Source organism: Corvus kubaryi, unplaced genomic scaffold, assembly GCF_017639235.1.
Source record: "Corvus kubaryi isolate FWS band 111438036 unplaced genomic scaffold, C.kubaryi_AGA036_p1.0 137, whole genome shotgun sequence".
NCBI classification, from domain to species: Eukaryota; Metazoa; Chordata; class Aves; order Passeriformes; family Corvidae; genus Corvus; species Corvus kubaryi.
Genome location: NW_024580671.1, coordinates 21,264,567 through 21,283,451, shown reverse-complemented (window position 1 = coordinate 21,283,451; position 18,885 = coordinate 21,264,567). Strand labels below are relative to the sequence as shown.

General features: G+C 35.5%; 1 protein-coding gene across 24 annotated transcripts in view; it reads left to right on the top strand.

Moving 5' to 3' along the window:
- Positions 1-18,885, top strand: part of CADPS2 (calcium dependent secretion activator 2) — a 294,985-nt gene that overhangs the window by 192,701 nt on the left and 83,399 nt on the right. For 14 of the 24 annotated variants that reach the window (XM_042018140.1, XM_042018137.1, XM_042018148.1 and 11 more), the window contains exons 12-14: positions 3,618-3,626; positions 6,119-6,255; positions 9,835-10,022. In XM_042018140.1, coding sequence (XP_041874074.1) covers positions 3,618-3,626; positions 6,119-6,255; positions 9,835-10,022 — 334 coding nt within the window. The remainder of the gene's footprint in view (positions 1-3,617; positions 3,627-6,118; positions 6,256-9,834; positions 10,023-18,885) is intronic. The other 10 variants (XM_042018158.1, XM_042018156.1, XM_042018147.1 and 7 more) reach the window with 1 other exon arrangement.

The window sequence follows — 18,885 nt, the reverse complement described above, 5'->3', positions numbered from 1 at the left end:
GTGAAAGAATTAAACAGCAAGATTGTCACATCTTGATATTATTTTAGGCATTATTTTAGAGAGACTACAGTTTTTTGGGTGGAAACCATAGAAGAAGTGAGGATTATTGTAAAGACATTTTAAGGGAAGCTCAAAAGCCTCAAATATGTATTTTTCTGTCATGCTTATGTATCTACTTACACAAACTCATATGAATGAGCTGTATATAAATCAAAAATCCATATTTATTATTATTATTTGCCTTTGGGTTTAATGTACTTCAAAGTTGATATTATGTAATAATTCATAAAGTAATTCATAACTTATAATTCATAGATTTCTTTGCAATAGAGTAACTATTGGAACTAGTAACTAGAGTAACTATGTGGAATCTAATTTAATGTGAGATTTAGAACCATTGTTTGACTGATTTCTATAATACCCCAGTTCTCTCTACATGAGGAAATTTTTTTTATTCTGTCTCTTGCACTTGAGGTAGAAATGGGCATAATCAAATTATTCCGTTTTTAAGAAACTTCAAGAACTAGGGTTTTCAGATATAACCTTAAATAATTATGTAAGACTCCTACTTCCTGTGCTGAATTTCTTGAGGCATAGTTTTACTCCTAAGAAGAATCTATAGATGACCGTTTGTCACATTTTAATAGATTCAGTTTCATGAGAAGTTCATTTTCTTTTCCCCTAGAAAAATGTTTGCATGAAGCTAAGTTTCTTTTATTTTTAATCAAGATATAACACCAAGTACTTGATAGCTGGCATATATATTAAATGAAATTAATTTCCATTTTTTTTTGTCTTTACTATGATGCATTTTTACTACTAGGAAATACAGTTTTGACCAGAAAATTTGGCAATTACTATTTTTATGATTTTTATTTTCCTATTAGTACATAATTTAAGCATTTCCAGCCAATAGAAGATCACATTGTTTTAGTTTCTACAGTATCTTATGCAATGCCATCTCCACTTACAGAAAGCAGAAAACCATCTTGGGCTTTGCAAGAAAAATGTCAGTTAATGGCATTCAAACCTTTGAATTTTGTCCCCATCTTCTTTATCCTCTAAGATGAAAAATCAACTCACCCTGATGAAATGGTCAAAAAGAATTTTCAATTATTTGGAGAAAATTAAATATCTTTAAACTGCAGGATGTAGAAAAAAGTCAACTTGAGGAGAAATGTTTCAATGTTTTTCTGTATAGTTTTTATAAAATATCTTCTTTCATCCTGAAATTTTCTTGATAGTTATGAGAAGTATCTGAAAGTGGTCATTAAACAGAATCAAACTGCTGTCGTACCTGTCCAACTTCTAAAATGTAGAATACCACCCAATTTTTTCATCTCTAAGTAACTTGGTATTGCAGTTTTGTGGTATTAGGTGACTCCAAAACAAAAGTGAAGACAGGCTAATGTCGGCAATGATCAAGAAAAGGAGAGTGACCTTCAGTTCCACTGTTCTGCATGAGCATATTGAATGAAAAAACATAGTATTTAGGGATGCATGATTGTAGAATAGCCGTAAGTTTCCCAAGGACGTTAATGTTTCAGGGAAAGCACCAATGAAAAACAGATTAATCTGAATCACATAAAGGTTCAGGAAGTGATCCCTTTCTTAATAAGCGGTGTATTAGGGGATATATTCATGCAATTGAAAAGGCTGCTGGAGTGCTGAGCACTGCTAATAATTTGTTCATAACACAGGAGTTAAAAGCAGGACATGAGGGGATAGTCACATCTTAATGAAGAAATGCAAAGCCAAATATCATTCTGAACCTATACCCTCATGAGTTCTGAGACAATCTCTTTCAATTAATTACATTTTTAGAAAAAAACAAGTAAAAGATATTTTTTCATTTGACATAGTTTTCTCGGCAGGTTTTGCAGCTTTATGTCGTCCACCATACTCGTCTGCTTTTTAGAAGACTGGACTAACTCCACTCTCCCTGCATGTTTTCCCATTCCCCTTCATGTCCATTTCATGCTTGCCTCCATCCACTCCTGTCTCCCTTTTAGAGGGAAAATGTTTACACTGGCCTCCACCACCTTAGGCAGTCAGTAAGTCACCTGTGTACTCTCTTCTGTACTAGTCAGGAACATGTAAAAACTATCTACTATCCTCTTCAAATTTGCCCTTCAACAAAATACTGGCAATCAGTCAGTGTGGTATTCCCAGCCTAACAGTTGGGCCATATGGGCCAGCAGCTTTCTCATTCTCTGCCACTTTCTCTGCAAAGTTATTTCATGGCCTGATACTTAAATTATAAAGTTCTGGGGTCATAGATTGTCTCTTTGGCCTGTGTTTCTAAGCATGGAACACTTTGGAGTCCTGGTCAATGATCAGGAGTCAAAATGTTCCCAATGTAAGCTGTCACCATCTGTCTGGAGTGGCACTTGAAGGAATGTAATGCATGTCTTGCCACTGTCTTTTCTGACCAGTTCCATCCCCTTCTGTAACAGAGTCATAGTTCTTACCCTACTAGTCTTAGTCTTTAAATCCTTTTAATCCCTACAATACTATATTGCTTGCCTCTAGCTGCTCTTCTTTCCTGCTTGCCTGAGCTAGTTCAGATTGCTTTCATGATGCTTAAACACAAGCAGAGCTGTCACTGAGAGCCACAAAAAAGAGTAGGTCACCACTCAGCAAGGCCAGTACCTGTAGTTCACCCTAGCACAGAGTAGATGATGCAGGAAATGTGTATTTGCTTCTGGGCTGGAACAGGGCAGAGATGCTCTGTAGGGATGCTAGAACCCCTTGAGAATGTGCCATAAACATGAAATTCTTGGTAGTCTTAATTCAGTCAACTCTGCTGAGTCATTGAGGATGTGATGATTTTTATAGCCTTTACAGCTTAACTAAAATTTAAAGTTTCTTGCAAAGGTGGCAAATGGCATACTTAGAATGCTATTCTGCCAAAAATAATATCTTTGTCTAAAAGAGCACCCAAAGAATATGCTAAAACTCCTGCAATAGCTTTTGTTAGTTTTTAACATCCTTTGAAAATACATTTGTTTGTCCTATCTTGATCAAAAATAAATGGATAGTTTTTTGGTTAACAGTTTCCAAAGGATGACATACACAACCTGAAACAGTCAGTGCAACATGGAAGTAGCAACCAGTGATTTTGAGTTAAAGGCAACATGGAGAGCGTGGCAACAAATTCTATTAAGAAGGGAAGAAAAACTATTTGTGAAAAAGCAAGAGAAATATTACTGCTTCAAAGCTCTCCCCAAATGTCTTCCGAATATTTTCCAAGATTGAGAAATGGGAGAGATAAATGGATTTGTATTTTATTCTTAACTATATGACAATATAGCACTTTATATGCCTTTTGCATTTGCGTGTTGTTTGAACAGGACAGCTAAAGCTCATTTGTGTAAGAATTTGAAAAAATCAATCTCTCTAACAATTTTTAAAAGTAGGGTCTTGAGTAATTTTTTTAGTCATGGTCATACACCATTTATGAATTCCTCATAATCTTTGCTCAAGTTCTTAAATTTTTAAATTCCTTTTAATGTCAAAGTATTTATCAGCTATCTTGTATGTATATCATAGCAATAAACAAAAATGTAATGTATTGCACTAGATCTATTTTTCTGTTATTTCCTGCTTGCCTACAGCTAGCAAAGGTAAGTTTTTAGTTGTTTTTCTGTAGCTAAAATATATTTGGTAACAGATCTTATGTTACTGTTTGACAATGTTACTTGTACTGCTTGATTCACTCAAAAAGATGATCAGTCATGGATCTTCCTTTTAGAATTAAATCTAGCAAATATTTATACACTTAAATCCATACTTTTGCTTATCTTGCCCAAATTATGTAACAGCAAATTCTGCTTTCACAAGTCATATTGTGTTCAATGGGTCACCTTACTCATTATGATCATCTGGACGTCATCATTCTGATCATCAGTATGCTGGATCTGTTTCATTTGCAACATCCAGTCTCCTGATTTCAAAATACTTAAATTACTTGTCAGTACTTACACTTTCTCTCTTAAAAAAGGGGCATCTTTTATATTGGTGTGGTTAACCAGAGAAAAAACCAAAAGGTTAGTTTAAGAATGATTCGGCTGTGTATAATTTTCAACATGATGGCAAAAAGAAATATTAATACTTTTTCTTTCTTGTCATATATCTTACTATAAATAATGTTTATAGTATATGATAAACCTGATATTCTTATAAGAAGGAAAACTCACAAGAAATGTTGAAATCAGTCACTTGTACATTAAATATAATGGGTTTGAAATAATTTTATCTGTGTTTGGACATTTTGGAAGGTATAGATAACTTCGAATGTTGCTCAGTACTTTTGGTAATGCAGCTGTGTTGATATCAGTTGTATATCTTTGAATTAATATGTTTAAATACAGTTAAATTGCAGTAATTAAGAGAGAGCATTTCCTGTACCTGTGTCAAAAATATGAGCTAGGTTTGTCATTAATGATAGGCTAGCCTAATGCTCATTGAAATATTGCTAATCTATGTAATCACATATGCTACAGATCTTTCAATCATTTAAAATACATGCTGCTGTTTCTCTGGGATGATGGTCTCATACCTTACACCATCGACCTATTGTCATACTGTTTATTTGCTACATCCACCTTGGTGAAATCTGTCACATGGATGTGACTCTTGCTTTGACAATGCAAAGCCAAGTGATATGAATTAGTTTCTGCATCTTTCTAGGATTTGATGTTGCAAATCCTTCAGCTTGAATTAAATAATTCTCCCATCCACAAATACAGCTGAAAGTTGGACTTGACATGGATCAATATGATCTGGGGCTAAATTTCTAAATGTGACTGATTATGTTAGCATCATGCCCACAGATCAATATTGAGTTTTATTATGAACCTGACTCTATAATTGGGTTTAATCAATAAACTTTTGTCTCCTTTCTTTAGAAATTTTAGATTTCTACTATGCAGGTTTTCAAAATTGCATTTAGGATACACTTAGGTCTATACTTTTCTGGTAACTAATATAAAAAGACCTAGGTTTGAATTTAAAGGAACAAAGAGCTAAGACCCTATTGAAAGGGGAAGTCAATTTTTAAGTTGATAGGACTGTTCACCGCAATACAGTCTATAGAATCTAAGACAGCTAATGTGCTAATACATAACTAGTCCTTTTGGGCACTGTAAGGCTTTTTCTGTCCATACTAGATAGATAATTCACATTGAAGACTTTGACAAAACATAGCATTAATGAAAGCAATCACTAGAGCTTCTCTTTTGATAAACCCGCGGGGTTTAAAGGCGTTGAAAGATGCAATCTGTGAAGAACAATAAATTTGGGTCTTTGATTGAAGTGCCATTTGGGATGGTATGTTTTCTCAATTTATTTACACAAAAATGCTGCTCCCTTTTTCAGTACACTTTGCTGGAAGGTTGAAGGAGCTCTTTGCCATTACTACATTAAGGTTTGTCTCATTAAAAGCCGAGTACAAAAAGAAGGCTGGAAATGACCTAGCTCAAGCCAGTGTGTTCATTTCTGCTCCAGTTTGCCATTTGAGAAGTAGGCTTCAAGCCATGATGAATATTTCTATTAAATGGTACTTTGAACTGCAGTAAAGATGCTCTTTCATTTTTGAAGAAATAAATGCATAAACCTGTTGGGGGTTTTTTTCAGTTTTTTTCTTTTTTTTTCCCTCATATTTTGTGCTTATTTTGCTAAAATTAGAAAAAGAGCCATACTAAACCAGGAAATTACAGAATATTTTTCTTTTCTACTTATAGCATTGTTTTTAAGTTGAAACATTTGCAGAGCCCACTAGAAAACAATGCTTTAAGACCTTTTTAATGTACTATGTTGTGTTTTCTGGCAACCTTTCTAAATTTTGGTTTATCTGTCAGTGAGTAGCAATTTTTTTTTCACTGTTGCACTCTGTAGATTGGTATGATAGAAAAATAATACAGTAATATTTTCAGATTAAAAGATCAAGATTCTGTAATAATTCACCTGCAAGCATGTCTCTATATGAGTTATTTTTTTGAGATACTTTCAAGAAAGCTTAGATATTGAGACTCATATGCCATGCATATACTGGTGTTTGTAAGTCTGAACAGACACTCACGTGTATTGCTCTGCACGTTTTTCCTTTGTATAACAGATACAGACCGTGGCCAGAAACATGGCATGGATGAGTTTATTTCTGCTAATCCCTGCAAATTTGACCATGCTTCCCTCTTTAGACTGCTTCAGAGACAGACCTTGGATCACAGATTGAATGACTCCTATTCTTGTTTGGTGAGTACTGGCTGGAACATAGATATAAAGAAGTGCGAAATAGTTGTAACAAAGTAGTCCTTTCTTCCTTGTTCATTCAACAGCTGCAGTTGTAGTTGGAATAAAGGCTCCAATCGATTGGTTTTAAATTTGAAAATTATATACTTGCAAGCGGCTGCTGTGCCACTCAATAGGAAGCAAAGAGACACAAACTGTCTTCAGTTTTGTCGGCTGAAATTTATCATGTCCTCTGGGGAGGTTTGGATAAAAACAGAAGGTTTTGACAATGGTAAGAACTCCTGTGATAGGATTTACTGACACCTGTACAGACATTTTAAGGTCCAAATGTAGTTGCCTCATTGCAGACATTTTCATCTGTCTTGAAATGCTTCATTCCACTCTGGTGTGAAGGAGGAACACCAACGAAGGGAGGCAGATCCGTAAGAAATATAGATATATGGGGTTATATGTACTACCTGAATTGGAAGTAACAAAGGGGAGTATAATTATTAAACAAAAGCAAATAGAATGTGATGTCTGTATCAAAATGAATGTTTTCCACATTCAAATACCGTAATTACCATCATTAAAGGTAAGATGTTGGCTGCAGTTTCCTTTTCCTACAATCATTTTCTATTCTGTGCTTTGTGAACTAGTTGAGGATGGGGCTGCTTCAGGTTTTGTTTTCATTAGGGAAGAAAACCAGCAACAATCTTGTGGAAGTTTATCAGATTATACACACTCGTTAAACAGGTTTGTGTGGGTTAGACCTCATAACTTCCTGAGGCTTTATTTTTCACCTGATATCATGTCTGAAAGAGTGATCTCTCACTAAAGATCTAAAATGCCTCACAGCACATAATTTTTTTTCACTTTACTGTCCCAACAGCAACAAAAAACATAATAGGTATTTATACTTCTTTTTTCCATTTTTCTGACTAGTCTTGTAATACAAAGATAATAATTGGAGTTTTTAGGTTTGTTTTCAGTTTTTAAAAAGGTGAAAAATTATTATTTGATGACAGTTGTCTCCCTTTTAAAATATTGCCAGATACATACATATAGAAAAGTTAAAAGAGTCATTTTCTGTCTGTGGGTTGCACACTGAATCAAAGAGGCCTGAAGGTACATCTGTACAAAGTAATTGGAACTCAAAGAGAAAATGGTTAGCTTTCTACCAGTGCATTGGGGTCAAAATCTTTTTTATAATAATAATAATATAGTAAGACACTTAATATAACCTTGAAATCAGGAACTTTTAGAAGAGGTTAGGTGAAATGCACAGTGCTATAGCAACCATAAAGCAGATGTATTTCTTACCATTCTTTTTTAAATTCAGCTTTTAATAAGTGGAATGGGTGATAATTTTTTTTAATTGCATATTTAACTATATTTTTTGATTTTTAAAATATTGGGAATGTCAAGGTAACAATAAAATACATGGACATATGAGTGTGATTTTTCTTTTCTCTAACAGCTCATTTCCCATAATTTTTATAATTAATTCTTCCCTTTATTTTAACAAATACAGTGTAACCACACATACAACTTGTAAAAAAAAAAGTAACATGTAAGAATTAATATTATACAAAGTTCTATATTAAATTACTATATAACCTCAATTTCTTCAATTCTACATTCTTCTTGGTATAGGGAGAGTATTGAGGAGGCTGGGGGGTTTGGGAGGCTTTGTCAATTATAAAATAAAAAATATGTGGTTATCTAATACCAATACTTTGTAGGATAAAGTTGTTATGTGTTTGAGAGTCTTGTGCATGATATGGACAAGGGCAAGGAAAGCACACCTTTATATGAAAAATGACCACACAAACACATCTTTTAAGAGAGAGTGAAGTTAAATTAATGAGTTCTTTAAAATTTTGTATTCTTGTCACAATTATATCCGATGAGAATGAGCAGAAATTTTAATAGTTTGCTTTTGTACTGCTAGGAAATGAAATGCGACATTTTGTTATGTTTTCCATAAAAATGTAGGGAGAGATCTGTGACAATGACAACATATTGGGAGAATATCAATCACAGTAACCACTGTTGATTATATCTAGGGCTAGGACACATATTATTGCAGAAATGCAGTTAAAATCCCTTTCCTTTCTTTCAATAGAATACCATGTTTTCTATCAAACACTGTGTAAGCTACATGAGGCATTGCAACATGATCAGATACTAGATTAAAATGCTGAGTACAGCTCTGGGTTCTGTAATAAAGCTAAGTGTTCTCCAGAAACAGATGAAGCTCCTTAAAGGCAGTGGAAAGATTGACTTCGAAGAAATTAATTAGGAGGAAACAAATTTATTAAATATGAAATACCTTTGAGGTGTTCTTGTTTGCAGATAATACATTAAATTTAAGAGTTTGGGGAGGATATAAAGCTTAAATTCCTGTCTCATACAAGTTTTTTAGTAAAGTTAGAACACATATTTTAAAACTGATGTGAATGTATTTTTAAGTATTGTTCAATATTATTTTTGATGATATTTTGTACAAGTATTAAACATCTGATTTTGCAGAAGTATTCACAAGCGTTAGGTAAATATTGGTCTTCAGCTGCTATATTGATGCTATAAATTCATGGCTTTGCAAAATCATTTTGCTTATCCAAGTTATTTGTATATTTGAGTTCAGGTATTCCTCAATCTCTCTTAACCATTTGATGAGATGGAATGATGAGAGATGATGAGAGGTAAATATTACTACAATTGAAACAAGAACAAGGAAAAATGCTCATGTAGAACTGCTATGCAGTAGTTGTAGTTTTCTGAGGTTTTTCTCCATGCTGCTTTTTGGGAGCTCACTGTGCTACTTTTTATCATATTTCTGCATCAAGACTCAATTATATTTTTTACACTATGGATTCATTCAAGAACTGTTTTTGTGGTGTGAAGGAGTCTGTATGCTCATGTCTGTGTCAGGGATAAGCTGTTCTAGTCTCATCAAAACTCTGACCAAGAAAGCTCTCAGTAAGCCTGAGAGTATCTAATTACCATTTAAGGTCAAATCTTACTCATCTTACTCAGGTGGCTTTTAACAAACTACCTAGCTTTGTATCTCTTTCCTCGTAAATGTTGTTTAAAAGTTGTTAAAAGTGTATGCATGTTACATGGGTAAAGGGTTGAATTGTGGTCAAAATATTAAAGTTGCAGCCACTGAACATCCAGAAAGCTTGTTTTAATGTCCATGTTAATGTCCCTCAGCATTACCCAAATGTTAGTTTGTATCTTAAAATTGATTACTAAAGCAAAATTAATTGGTTTAAAGTGTTAGTTTATATTAGGTTTTGATATATAACTTAATCTGTACCAGACTTTGGATGTATTAGCATGTTTTTTGTAAACTATGTATTTCGTAGTAGTGGTAACTCGTAACTGCAAATAGTTTCCTGACATTTAATCCTTTCAGTATGAGGGCTATTGTGGGATCTAGTTTCCAGTGCTGTCAGCCTTAGTCAGATGTAAATCATTCTAATATAAAAAGTTTATGTAATGGACATAAAAATCTATGTTTCTATTCTTTGTTTGATTTAAAGCTGAGAGTGGGAAAATAAATCTCAAAATGCCGTGTGGTTTTTTGCCTTTCAGGGCTGGTTTAGCCCAGGTCAGGTCTTCGTATTAGATGAATACTGTGCTCGCTACGGAGTGAGAGGCTGTCACCGCCATCTCTGCTATCTCGATGAACTGATTGAATATTCAGAAAATGGTTCTGTCATTGATCCAACCTTGCTCCACTACAGCTTTGCATTTTGTGCTTCTCATGTTCATGGTAACAGGTAATTTGACGATATATTTTTTAATCCGAAGTATTTAAATGCATAGTCTGAGTAAAAGTATTCATAGGCTCTTGCGTTCACCAGGTAGGGAACCGCACGCAACAGAAATCAGTTCATGAAAGTTTCTTCAGGGGCACTGGAGGTCCCATACAGATTACTGTTTAAAAAAATCTCTTTTCAGTGTGTACTGTCTTAATGCAAAGTGTTTTCAAGATAAAAGGATCTCATCCTGTTAAAAGGGTAATTTTCTTCATTCTGCATTTATGTTGTGGTACTAAATGGTGTTTCCAGTAACAATTTTGCAGTTTAAGGGAAATTATGACTCTTTTTCTGCAGTCTGTAGCTTGGCAACTAATCATACTATACTGAGTTCTTCTGTCTGTGCTATCACAGATTGAAATAATATATATTGGGAATTAGGTGTAACCTCCAGCCAGGAAGAGCTAGGACACTTCTGGAATCCTTTCCACTAGACAGGTAGACAATTTCAGGAGCTTTTGGCCACAGTGGTTGTCTTGGGATGATATCTTCATTCCACTTGCAAGTGAAAGACTTAGAAAGAAACTAAGTTGTTGCTTTGCTATTTTTGCACATTCTTTAAAAAAAGCACTGCTTCATCTATGTCTTATTCCAGATGGGAGGGGACTCGCTCTGCTGCTGGAGAGCAGCTATTGCACATCAAATCATAGGATAGCTCAGCTCAGGAGGGACCACAGGAGATCTCTAGGCAAACCTCCTGCATGAAGCAGGGTCAGTTACAAGGTCAGACCTGGTTGCTCAGGGCTTTTTCCAGTCAGGGCTTTACCCAGTTTGAACCTGTCTAATTTCAGTGTAGTTATATCTACTGCCTCTTGTCTACCACCCAGTACACCTGGAGGGCTGTCATTCAGTCCACTTCAACACCTCCTATTCTCCAGGCTGAGCAAGCCCAGCTCCCTCAGCCTCACCTCAGAGCACGTGCTCTGGTCTCTGACTATCACAGTGACAATTCAGTGAACTTGCTCCCTGTCTTCCTTGTGCTTGAGTGGGGAGTGGGGCAGGCAATCTATCAAATTATAGGAGAACATGCATTTATACCTGTTTTGTGTACTAGAGTTGTAGACTGCTATGTGGAATGTGTTTAAGAAGTCCCAAAATAGCAAGGAGAAACCCAATAGATGCTCCCAACTGATCCAATCCTGCCACTAGGGAAAAAAATCACAGTCCCAAGAAGAAATTACTGTGTTGCTGTCAGTAAATCCCCAGACTGATTCTTGGTAGGGATTGGAAGAGAGAGATTTTCTGCCCAAGATGTATGCTTATGTTGCTTTGCAACCAGTCAGCAATAGAGGCTGAAGTATTGAGGAGGCTGGGGGGTTTGGCTTTTTTGTCCTCAAGCCAGAGAAGAAGAGGCAATCCTTAGGAAGGATATTGTTTCCTTCACTGGCTCAGTCAGTCTCATCTGGAGCTGGGCATTTGTGACCTGAGTGATTTCACAGTGGTAGATTAACAATGTATAATACATGATAATAATATCCAAAATTGAAATGTTTTTGAATGTGCTTGAAATGCTGTCAAGAATCTTAACATTCATACTGGTGAGGTAGGAGATTTCTGGCTTTTATTTGGTAACCTATTCTCTGTAAAAGCATGCTTCTTTGTCAATTCCTCAAGAAGCTGACACATTCGTATTTGCTATTGAGTCTAAGTCTTCGTTGTTTCTCGCCTTTTTATTATTGGTTTCAACCTAAGAAGACAAACATATGTGATAATTGCTCAAACTTACTTCAAGAATTCAAAAGAAAGGTAGATACATTTCTTTTTATTTCATAATTTGAGTGAAGGACAATCATGCACGCAGTGCAAGAAAATATCTCAGGGAGCACATCATTTACACAGTGGTAAGCACTCTGTATTCTGTCTATTCCTACTGTACAGATATTCTCTGAATAGCATTATGAGTGTTTTAGGAATAAAAGAATTGTTGAACAGAGAGGGTCTGACTAGAACTGAGATATTGTAAAAAGGAAGAAAAAGAAACATGAAGAAAGAAAAAAAGTAAGTCAAGGACAGAGGCAGATACACTCACTCAGAATGACAGACACACATCTATGGGCGCATAATATACCCACTCATTCATTCACTGCAGCACTAAGTAAGAGGTATAAGAGAATTTCACAGACAATGCACAACAGGCCAAAGTTCTAGGCTGGTCCCTGGCGTTATTCATCTTTGTTTTGTAAGTCAGGCTGTGAATCAGAAAGACCACAGAACAAAGGGCTTTATACTCCGGGCATGATGTATTTAATTTATATGTCACCTTTGCTTCACAGAGGGATCTTAGACCCTCCCCTAGCCTGAGAAAGATCATCAAAATTGATCTTGAAGTCAGGTGGTGGAGGAGCATGTAGAAATGCAGCCGCATCTGTAGTTCATACTGTCCATTTCTTTTATGTATGAATTTTAAAATAACAGGCAATCTAGTGACAGCAGTCAAACGATCAGATACAAGTGTCTCTCACCTTCATTTCTGGTGAGGAGAAACTCAGTCTGAATCAGATTTGGTTCTTTCCACCCCTCATAGGTTTTCAAACCTCTTCCAACATATTTTTGAACCTTCAGGTATTTCCTGTGCTGTTTTGCTGCACCCTAGGACTTGAAACATGTTTCACTCTGCAGGCTGCAGTGCTCTTGCAGACTTTAACATGTTACCATGGGTTTATTTCAAAACACCTGGAGTAAACATGTAGAAGTTTTATTGTCTTAGAGCTTCATGGACATTTGGAGCACAGAGGAGACCTGAGCTGTGCTCCAGTGTAGGCTGTATGCAGCAACCCTTGTCTCCTGATCTCAGGACCAGAGAACAGCCCCCAGCTTCTTTTTTTTCTTTCCTAAGATATAGGCAACAACTTCTGCTAGATTTATCAAGTGTACTGGTACTTTGTGTGTTTTATGCCAGTGCTGTTGGTTTGGGAACAGAAATGTTTACTCAGGGTCAAACACAATGTGCGGAGTCCTAGACTGAGAAATTCAAAGCTTATTTTTCCTTTTCCTTTCCCGTTCATAAGTTAGTCCATTACAACTGGGCTAACAAACTGCTTATGTAGTAAAAGGTATTTCTGCTTTTGTAGATGACAGTCTTAAGACATTCTCTTCCTGAATAGCCAAAAAGGAAAATACTTCACTAAAAGAATAGCTGTGCTGTCTTTAAACAAATATACATCCTTGGGTTTGAGTCAACTGTTTTCTTTTCTTCTTTTCTCCATAAATAAAATCATCTTTCATTGTCTGTACTTCTCATGCTATGTGTCTTTACAGTAGCATCTCCTTTGGCTTCCCATCACAATAGTTTTCTTTTGAAATATTCCATGGTCACTTATATGACATATTCTATATAGTCCTCATCAATATCGTTAGTTCACAAGTAAACTTTTTGCTCGGCACTTATGCATAAACTTATTGCTGGTAAAAGTGAAATGGGCAGAACAGGGAACTATAGGACATTCCTGAATGCTGACATTTCAGTCTAAACAGTCCAGGTAGGAGCTATTGTTTTCTTCCCCATCATGTTCACTCTTGTCTACTTTTCATGCTGTGACTTCTATTCAGGCCCTCTTGTCTGAAATGAATGCTGGTGGGTATCACATGAAGTGTGAAGTGACTTCTTTCCACCTGCTGAGTTACAGACTGAATTGAAAAATTCAAAATTAGAGCATATTCCCTTGTTATACCTTTTTGTATTCAGAAAGATATCTGATGTATTGGAAATTCAGATACGAGAAGTGAATGTGAAAGTAATGCTACAAAAATCAGTATATAACTGAAGATGGATGTGGGGGGTGGGGGGTTGTCTTTGTTGTAAGAGCTTCAGCACGTGTGTGTTTCCATAGAAGAACAGTCATACTGAGTCAGGGTTCTTCTGAGCCAGTCAGTCATCTCTCTCCAGCATTGACCTGCTTGGAGTAAAAGAAGGGCGAGCATGTGCAATATTTCCTCTTTCCGACTCCCGACTCTTTGCAGCTCAGAATATGCCCTGTTTGGTAACCTGGAGTGAGTCTTTATTTCAGGTACTTGTCTATTGCACCCCTGAACCTCTGTAAGCCCTTTTCACCCTCAACACCTCTGGCAGTGAGTTCCACAACTCAGCCTCCTCTTGCTTGAAGAACTCTTGCTTTGAACTTGACTCCTACACATCTCATTTCATGCTCTGTTGCTGTTGGAAAGACAAAGAAGAAAAATGAAAAATCCTATTCTGTCTCTTTGCTATTTAAGATTCAAGAATTAGAAGGGAGCATTGCACTGATTGCATTGGATGGAAGTTTTCTGCTAGTTCCTTGTCCTTTTCTGGTGTTTCCCAGTGTTAATTTGCTCCTTTGATTGCTGCTGAACAGGGATAATTTCATGGAATTAACCATCATAAAATCGGGATCTCCATTCTACTGTGTTTTCCTTACATTTATCTATGTTTATCATTGTTTGCTGTTGTATTGCTACCCGATTTCATGAGGTCTTTCTGGAATTCCACACTATGCCACATAACTGTCATTAAAATTACCTTTACTGTCACCTCAGTTCTCAGCTGTTAGCCAGGTCATTTATGAATACTGTAAAACAACACAAGTCTTAGAACAGATCTCTGCAGAACTCTACTGATAACATACCTTCACAACGCCTACTCACCACTAATTTTAAATGTAAATGTAGGGACTTTTACTCAGACACTGCTTAATTGCCTTAAAAGCTTTTGGTTAGGGACTCTGGAAAAAGAGCTTTGGAAATCCAGGTACCTCATATGAGCCAGGTCACACTCATCCACGTGTTTTCAATCCTTTCAGAGAACTTCATGATCACAAGGTAAGACTTCTATGTCTTATGGCTTCAAAGCCATACACACTTGACAATAGATAATATTTACCCAAATATCCTTACTTTTATCCTTAAATATCCTTATATTATAGTTCCTTCTAATTTTCTGGGATGTATGTAATACTTACTGGCTTGTAGTTCCCTCAGCTCCTTGGAGACTTTCTGATTTTTATCCTCCCATTCTGATTCTGATCTCCCATGCCCCAGGAGGATGGCAGTTCTCGATGAGAACTTTCACATAACCACAGATAATTCAGGTTGCCAGGTGGTCCTAGCAACTTTCTGCTGTCTGTTTTTCTGATTTGTTCCATAAGGGCTTTTTAAAGTTGCTTTCATTTTTAAAACATTCTGTGCTGAAAATTAAGAATTCTTTTTCTATGAGAAAAGAAGGGTTCCAGCACAGAAGTCTTCTTCATAATAACTTGCTTCATAACAATACACTGGTACAAAAAAATCATTTTCTATGTCTGTAATAGCCTTGCCCTCTCTGAGAGCTACTTTTAGGTCCTTGCCATCATTTGGCAGTGTAGACTCTCTGACAGGCTTCTTGCTTTAGTTATGCTTAGTGGAAATATCTTAGAGTGGAATAAAGGGACGTACAATAGAAGTGAAACTATGGAAACTTTGGAGAGTGCTATGCATTCATATATTTCTTTTAATTTTTCAGTGTTTTGTGATAAGAAACGTTTATTGCAATTTTACACTTTGTGTCAAGTCATAAAAGAATGTTCAGAGAAATCATCTCGTTTAAATCTGGGACAAGTAACTTCATAAAAATAAAGCAAATAATATCATTACATTGCTCTGTCTCTTCTGAATTTTTTTCTGGAACTTCTGAATAGGTATTTTCTTCTCTGACTAACTTATCTTTAAGGTTGTCTATATCTTGATGGTTTCTCCTTCATTTGGTGTCTTTCATAAACAATATGTAGTAACGCTTAAACTGCTTATGAGCATCACAGCCCCAAGCCTCTGATGGGAGACCTCTCTAAGTAGTTACATTTGGAGTAACTGGTTTCGTGTATGTATATATATATAATTTTTTTTTTTTTTTTAAATGTATGTCATTCAACTAGTGGCACAGTTTTCTATGTATTACTCTTGTAAGTGGCTAGAAAAAAGTTATCAGTGGGGTTCTCTTGTATTCAAAGCTAGAAGCAAAACACTTCACCTTGTTGCAGGTGCCAGCTGAAGCCATGTTGACTTCACCTTTGTTTAAAGGAAGGCTACTGTCCTGTGTTGGAAAGTGTTCCTAGCTATAAAAGTGTTATAACAAAACATGTCCTCACTACATTATTAACAGAGGCACATTTTTCAATGTCTCAAAACAAATCTGTGCTGAAAAGCCTCAGAGAAAATGTCAATAGAAAAGTAAACATAATTCAAACATTATTAAGAAATATCAGAAAAAAGTTCTGCCTGTTTAAGGTTATACTTGCCATCTTAGCCAATGAAGGATTGCTGTTACATACACTTACCATCTCTAAACATTATGCAATATTTTGTCATTAATTTCAACTGATTACTGCCTTTACATACCCTTGTACATTGGGTAAAATGATATTATATTATTACATGCTTTGCTTTTCAGTAGAAGGGAATTAAAAAATCCCACCTAAAATATAACTGCATGAAATATTATTAAAAATAACCCAATTTTATGATCTTAATCTGCTGTTGTGACCTTCAGAATTGGTATTTTTCATTCAGTTGTGAAAAAAGGGCATGACCTCTAAGCAGATGTCAGAGCAGACTGAGAACTGCATACAGCAGAAGGCTCCACTGTGCCAGTTTTATGTCAGAATATTTGAAGAATAGTTAATATAAAAAACAAAATGCTCAGTCTTCAAGTGTCTGCTGATTAAAGCTGTGTTTGAATGCCATGTGGTAATGCACTGTCTTCTTTTTCTGTAACAAAAAGACGTCTGCTCTGTCTGCTTCTATGCTGATAGTGGAAATCATCGTTCTTAGGTTTCTGTAACACAAACAGTGAACTCTGCAAAAGCCTTAATACAGTTGCATTTTAAAGGAAAATTTTGATATTTAAGTTTGAATATTAAGTCCTATAAATAGATAATAAAAATTCTACATCAAATTCTAAAAAATTTAATCTTTGGTTTTCTAAGAAACGAGCAGTCAAATTCTTATCTTGCTAATTTGAAACTTGTCACTGTTCTTTTATTTGATTGTACATGCTGCTGAATATAAAAACAAGTTCTCTTAGAAAGCACTGAACTCTTCTAAAACACTTTGTTTCTAGGAGAAAGGATGCCATTTAAGTTTGGTTTTGTTTTTTCTATGTCCTTTAAATGTAGTCCATTACAGAAATGTCTTAAAGACCTTAGCTGAAGTATTTTTCTTTTATTTTGCTTTTCATAATGATTTCTCTTCTTGCTCTGGTAAATTCTTTGTGGTCAGCCTTACTTTTCATACCTGTGTGTATGTTAGAATACATTCTATACATTCTGTGCATTACTCTCCTCATACTCTTTGTTTTCATGACAGACCAAAGTCATGGTCTATGTTTTTGATGAGGAAAGCTCATTAAAAAGACTTTTAACACTTTTAAAATAAAGATGCAAAAAAGCACCAGTATCAATGATGTTCCAGAGGCATAAAGTCGGGCATATTCAGTTGGTATTTCCAAGGCTGTCTTAACAAAGTAGTCTTGCTTGAAGTTACAATTCACTCTCCAACAGGCCACTAGGAGAAGCTGTTTCCAAAGTTGAGAGCTGGAAACAATCTACGGTCAACCCAGTGTCCATCATATCTAATTCCCATTGGAACTGGAATACAATTTTATCTTCTGTGCTGTAGGTATTCACAATAATCTTAATCCTACAATTCATCAAGTGACCTCTGCAAATTATTGCAGGTTTTAAGATGTCTAGAGATCAAAATAATTCTAGAGCGTACTCCAATCCTTAAAGGATTATATCAAGTGAGGAAAAACAGTCCATTGCAACAGGAAAACTGAAATCCACCAGCTAATCAGTCAGCTTCTCTGGAGTAACTGCTGTCAGGCCAACGATCTTGCAAGATTTTTGCAGTAAAAATAAGTTTTAAAATTCTGGTCAACCTTTATTTTTGGTTCATTATTTAAGTGGTTTATGGTCCAACAGCTACTTTTTTGCTTGAGTTTACTAGCTCTAGTTTGTGAGGTATTCATTTCAAATATTTTTTGATACTTAAGTCTGAGTGAATTAAACAATTTGCCTTGTGACCAGAGATAACATTACATCTGTGCCAGTTAGACTGTGATCTAAGCAGATAAGACAGGCCAATCCAAATCCAATTTACAGAGTTCTCAAAAAGTGGAAAACTAATCTAAGTGAGAGAGAAAAGGCTACTCAGGTTTTGAGTGTTCACTGTTTCACCTAGTTCTCTAATTCTAAAAAATGTTGTGAACAATAAGGAGGAAAAAGAGCGTGGAGGAAAGGAAAATTCACTCTCCATCACCTTGAGAAGATGATGTTAAAATGAAAACTCTTCTTAAGACAGTCCATCACTTTTCTTGGCCGAGTTCTTGTAAGAGAGGTCCCAGGCTGCAATAACAAAGCTTAGTATTTGTTTTGAATTGAAAACAATCGAGTCCCAACCACGTATTTAAGACAGTAGGAAAGACACATTTGTTGTTGCTTTTAGTTGCAAAATAGTTCTTGCATAGTTTACGGATGACCTAAACCTTTGAAAACTAAATGACTGTGTGAGTCTGATTTTCTTTGCAAGCACAGTAATTCATAAATAAAAATAACCAGCTCAAAACAGTGTTATTTTTTTTATTCAATCTTCAAAGTAAAAAAAGAAAAAATATCTCAAAGATTAAATGAGTGGGAATTTTGAAGTATTCATCTATTTTTAATATTTCATCTCATCTCAGAGTCAGATTCTTTTTTCCATGGATTCTTTTCTAATCAGTAGTAGGTATATATTCCCATAAGTAGAAAAATTACCACCAGCACAATATGTCTCAGAATTGTGTTGCAGAATGCCTTTTTATGTTCTTGTTGCAATAAGG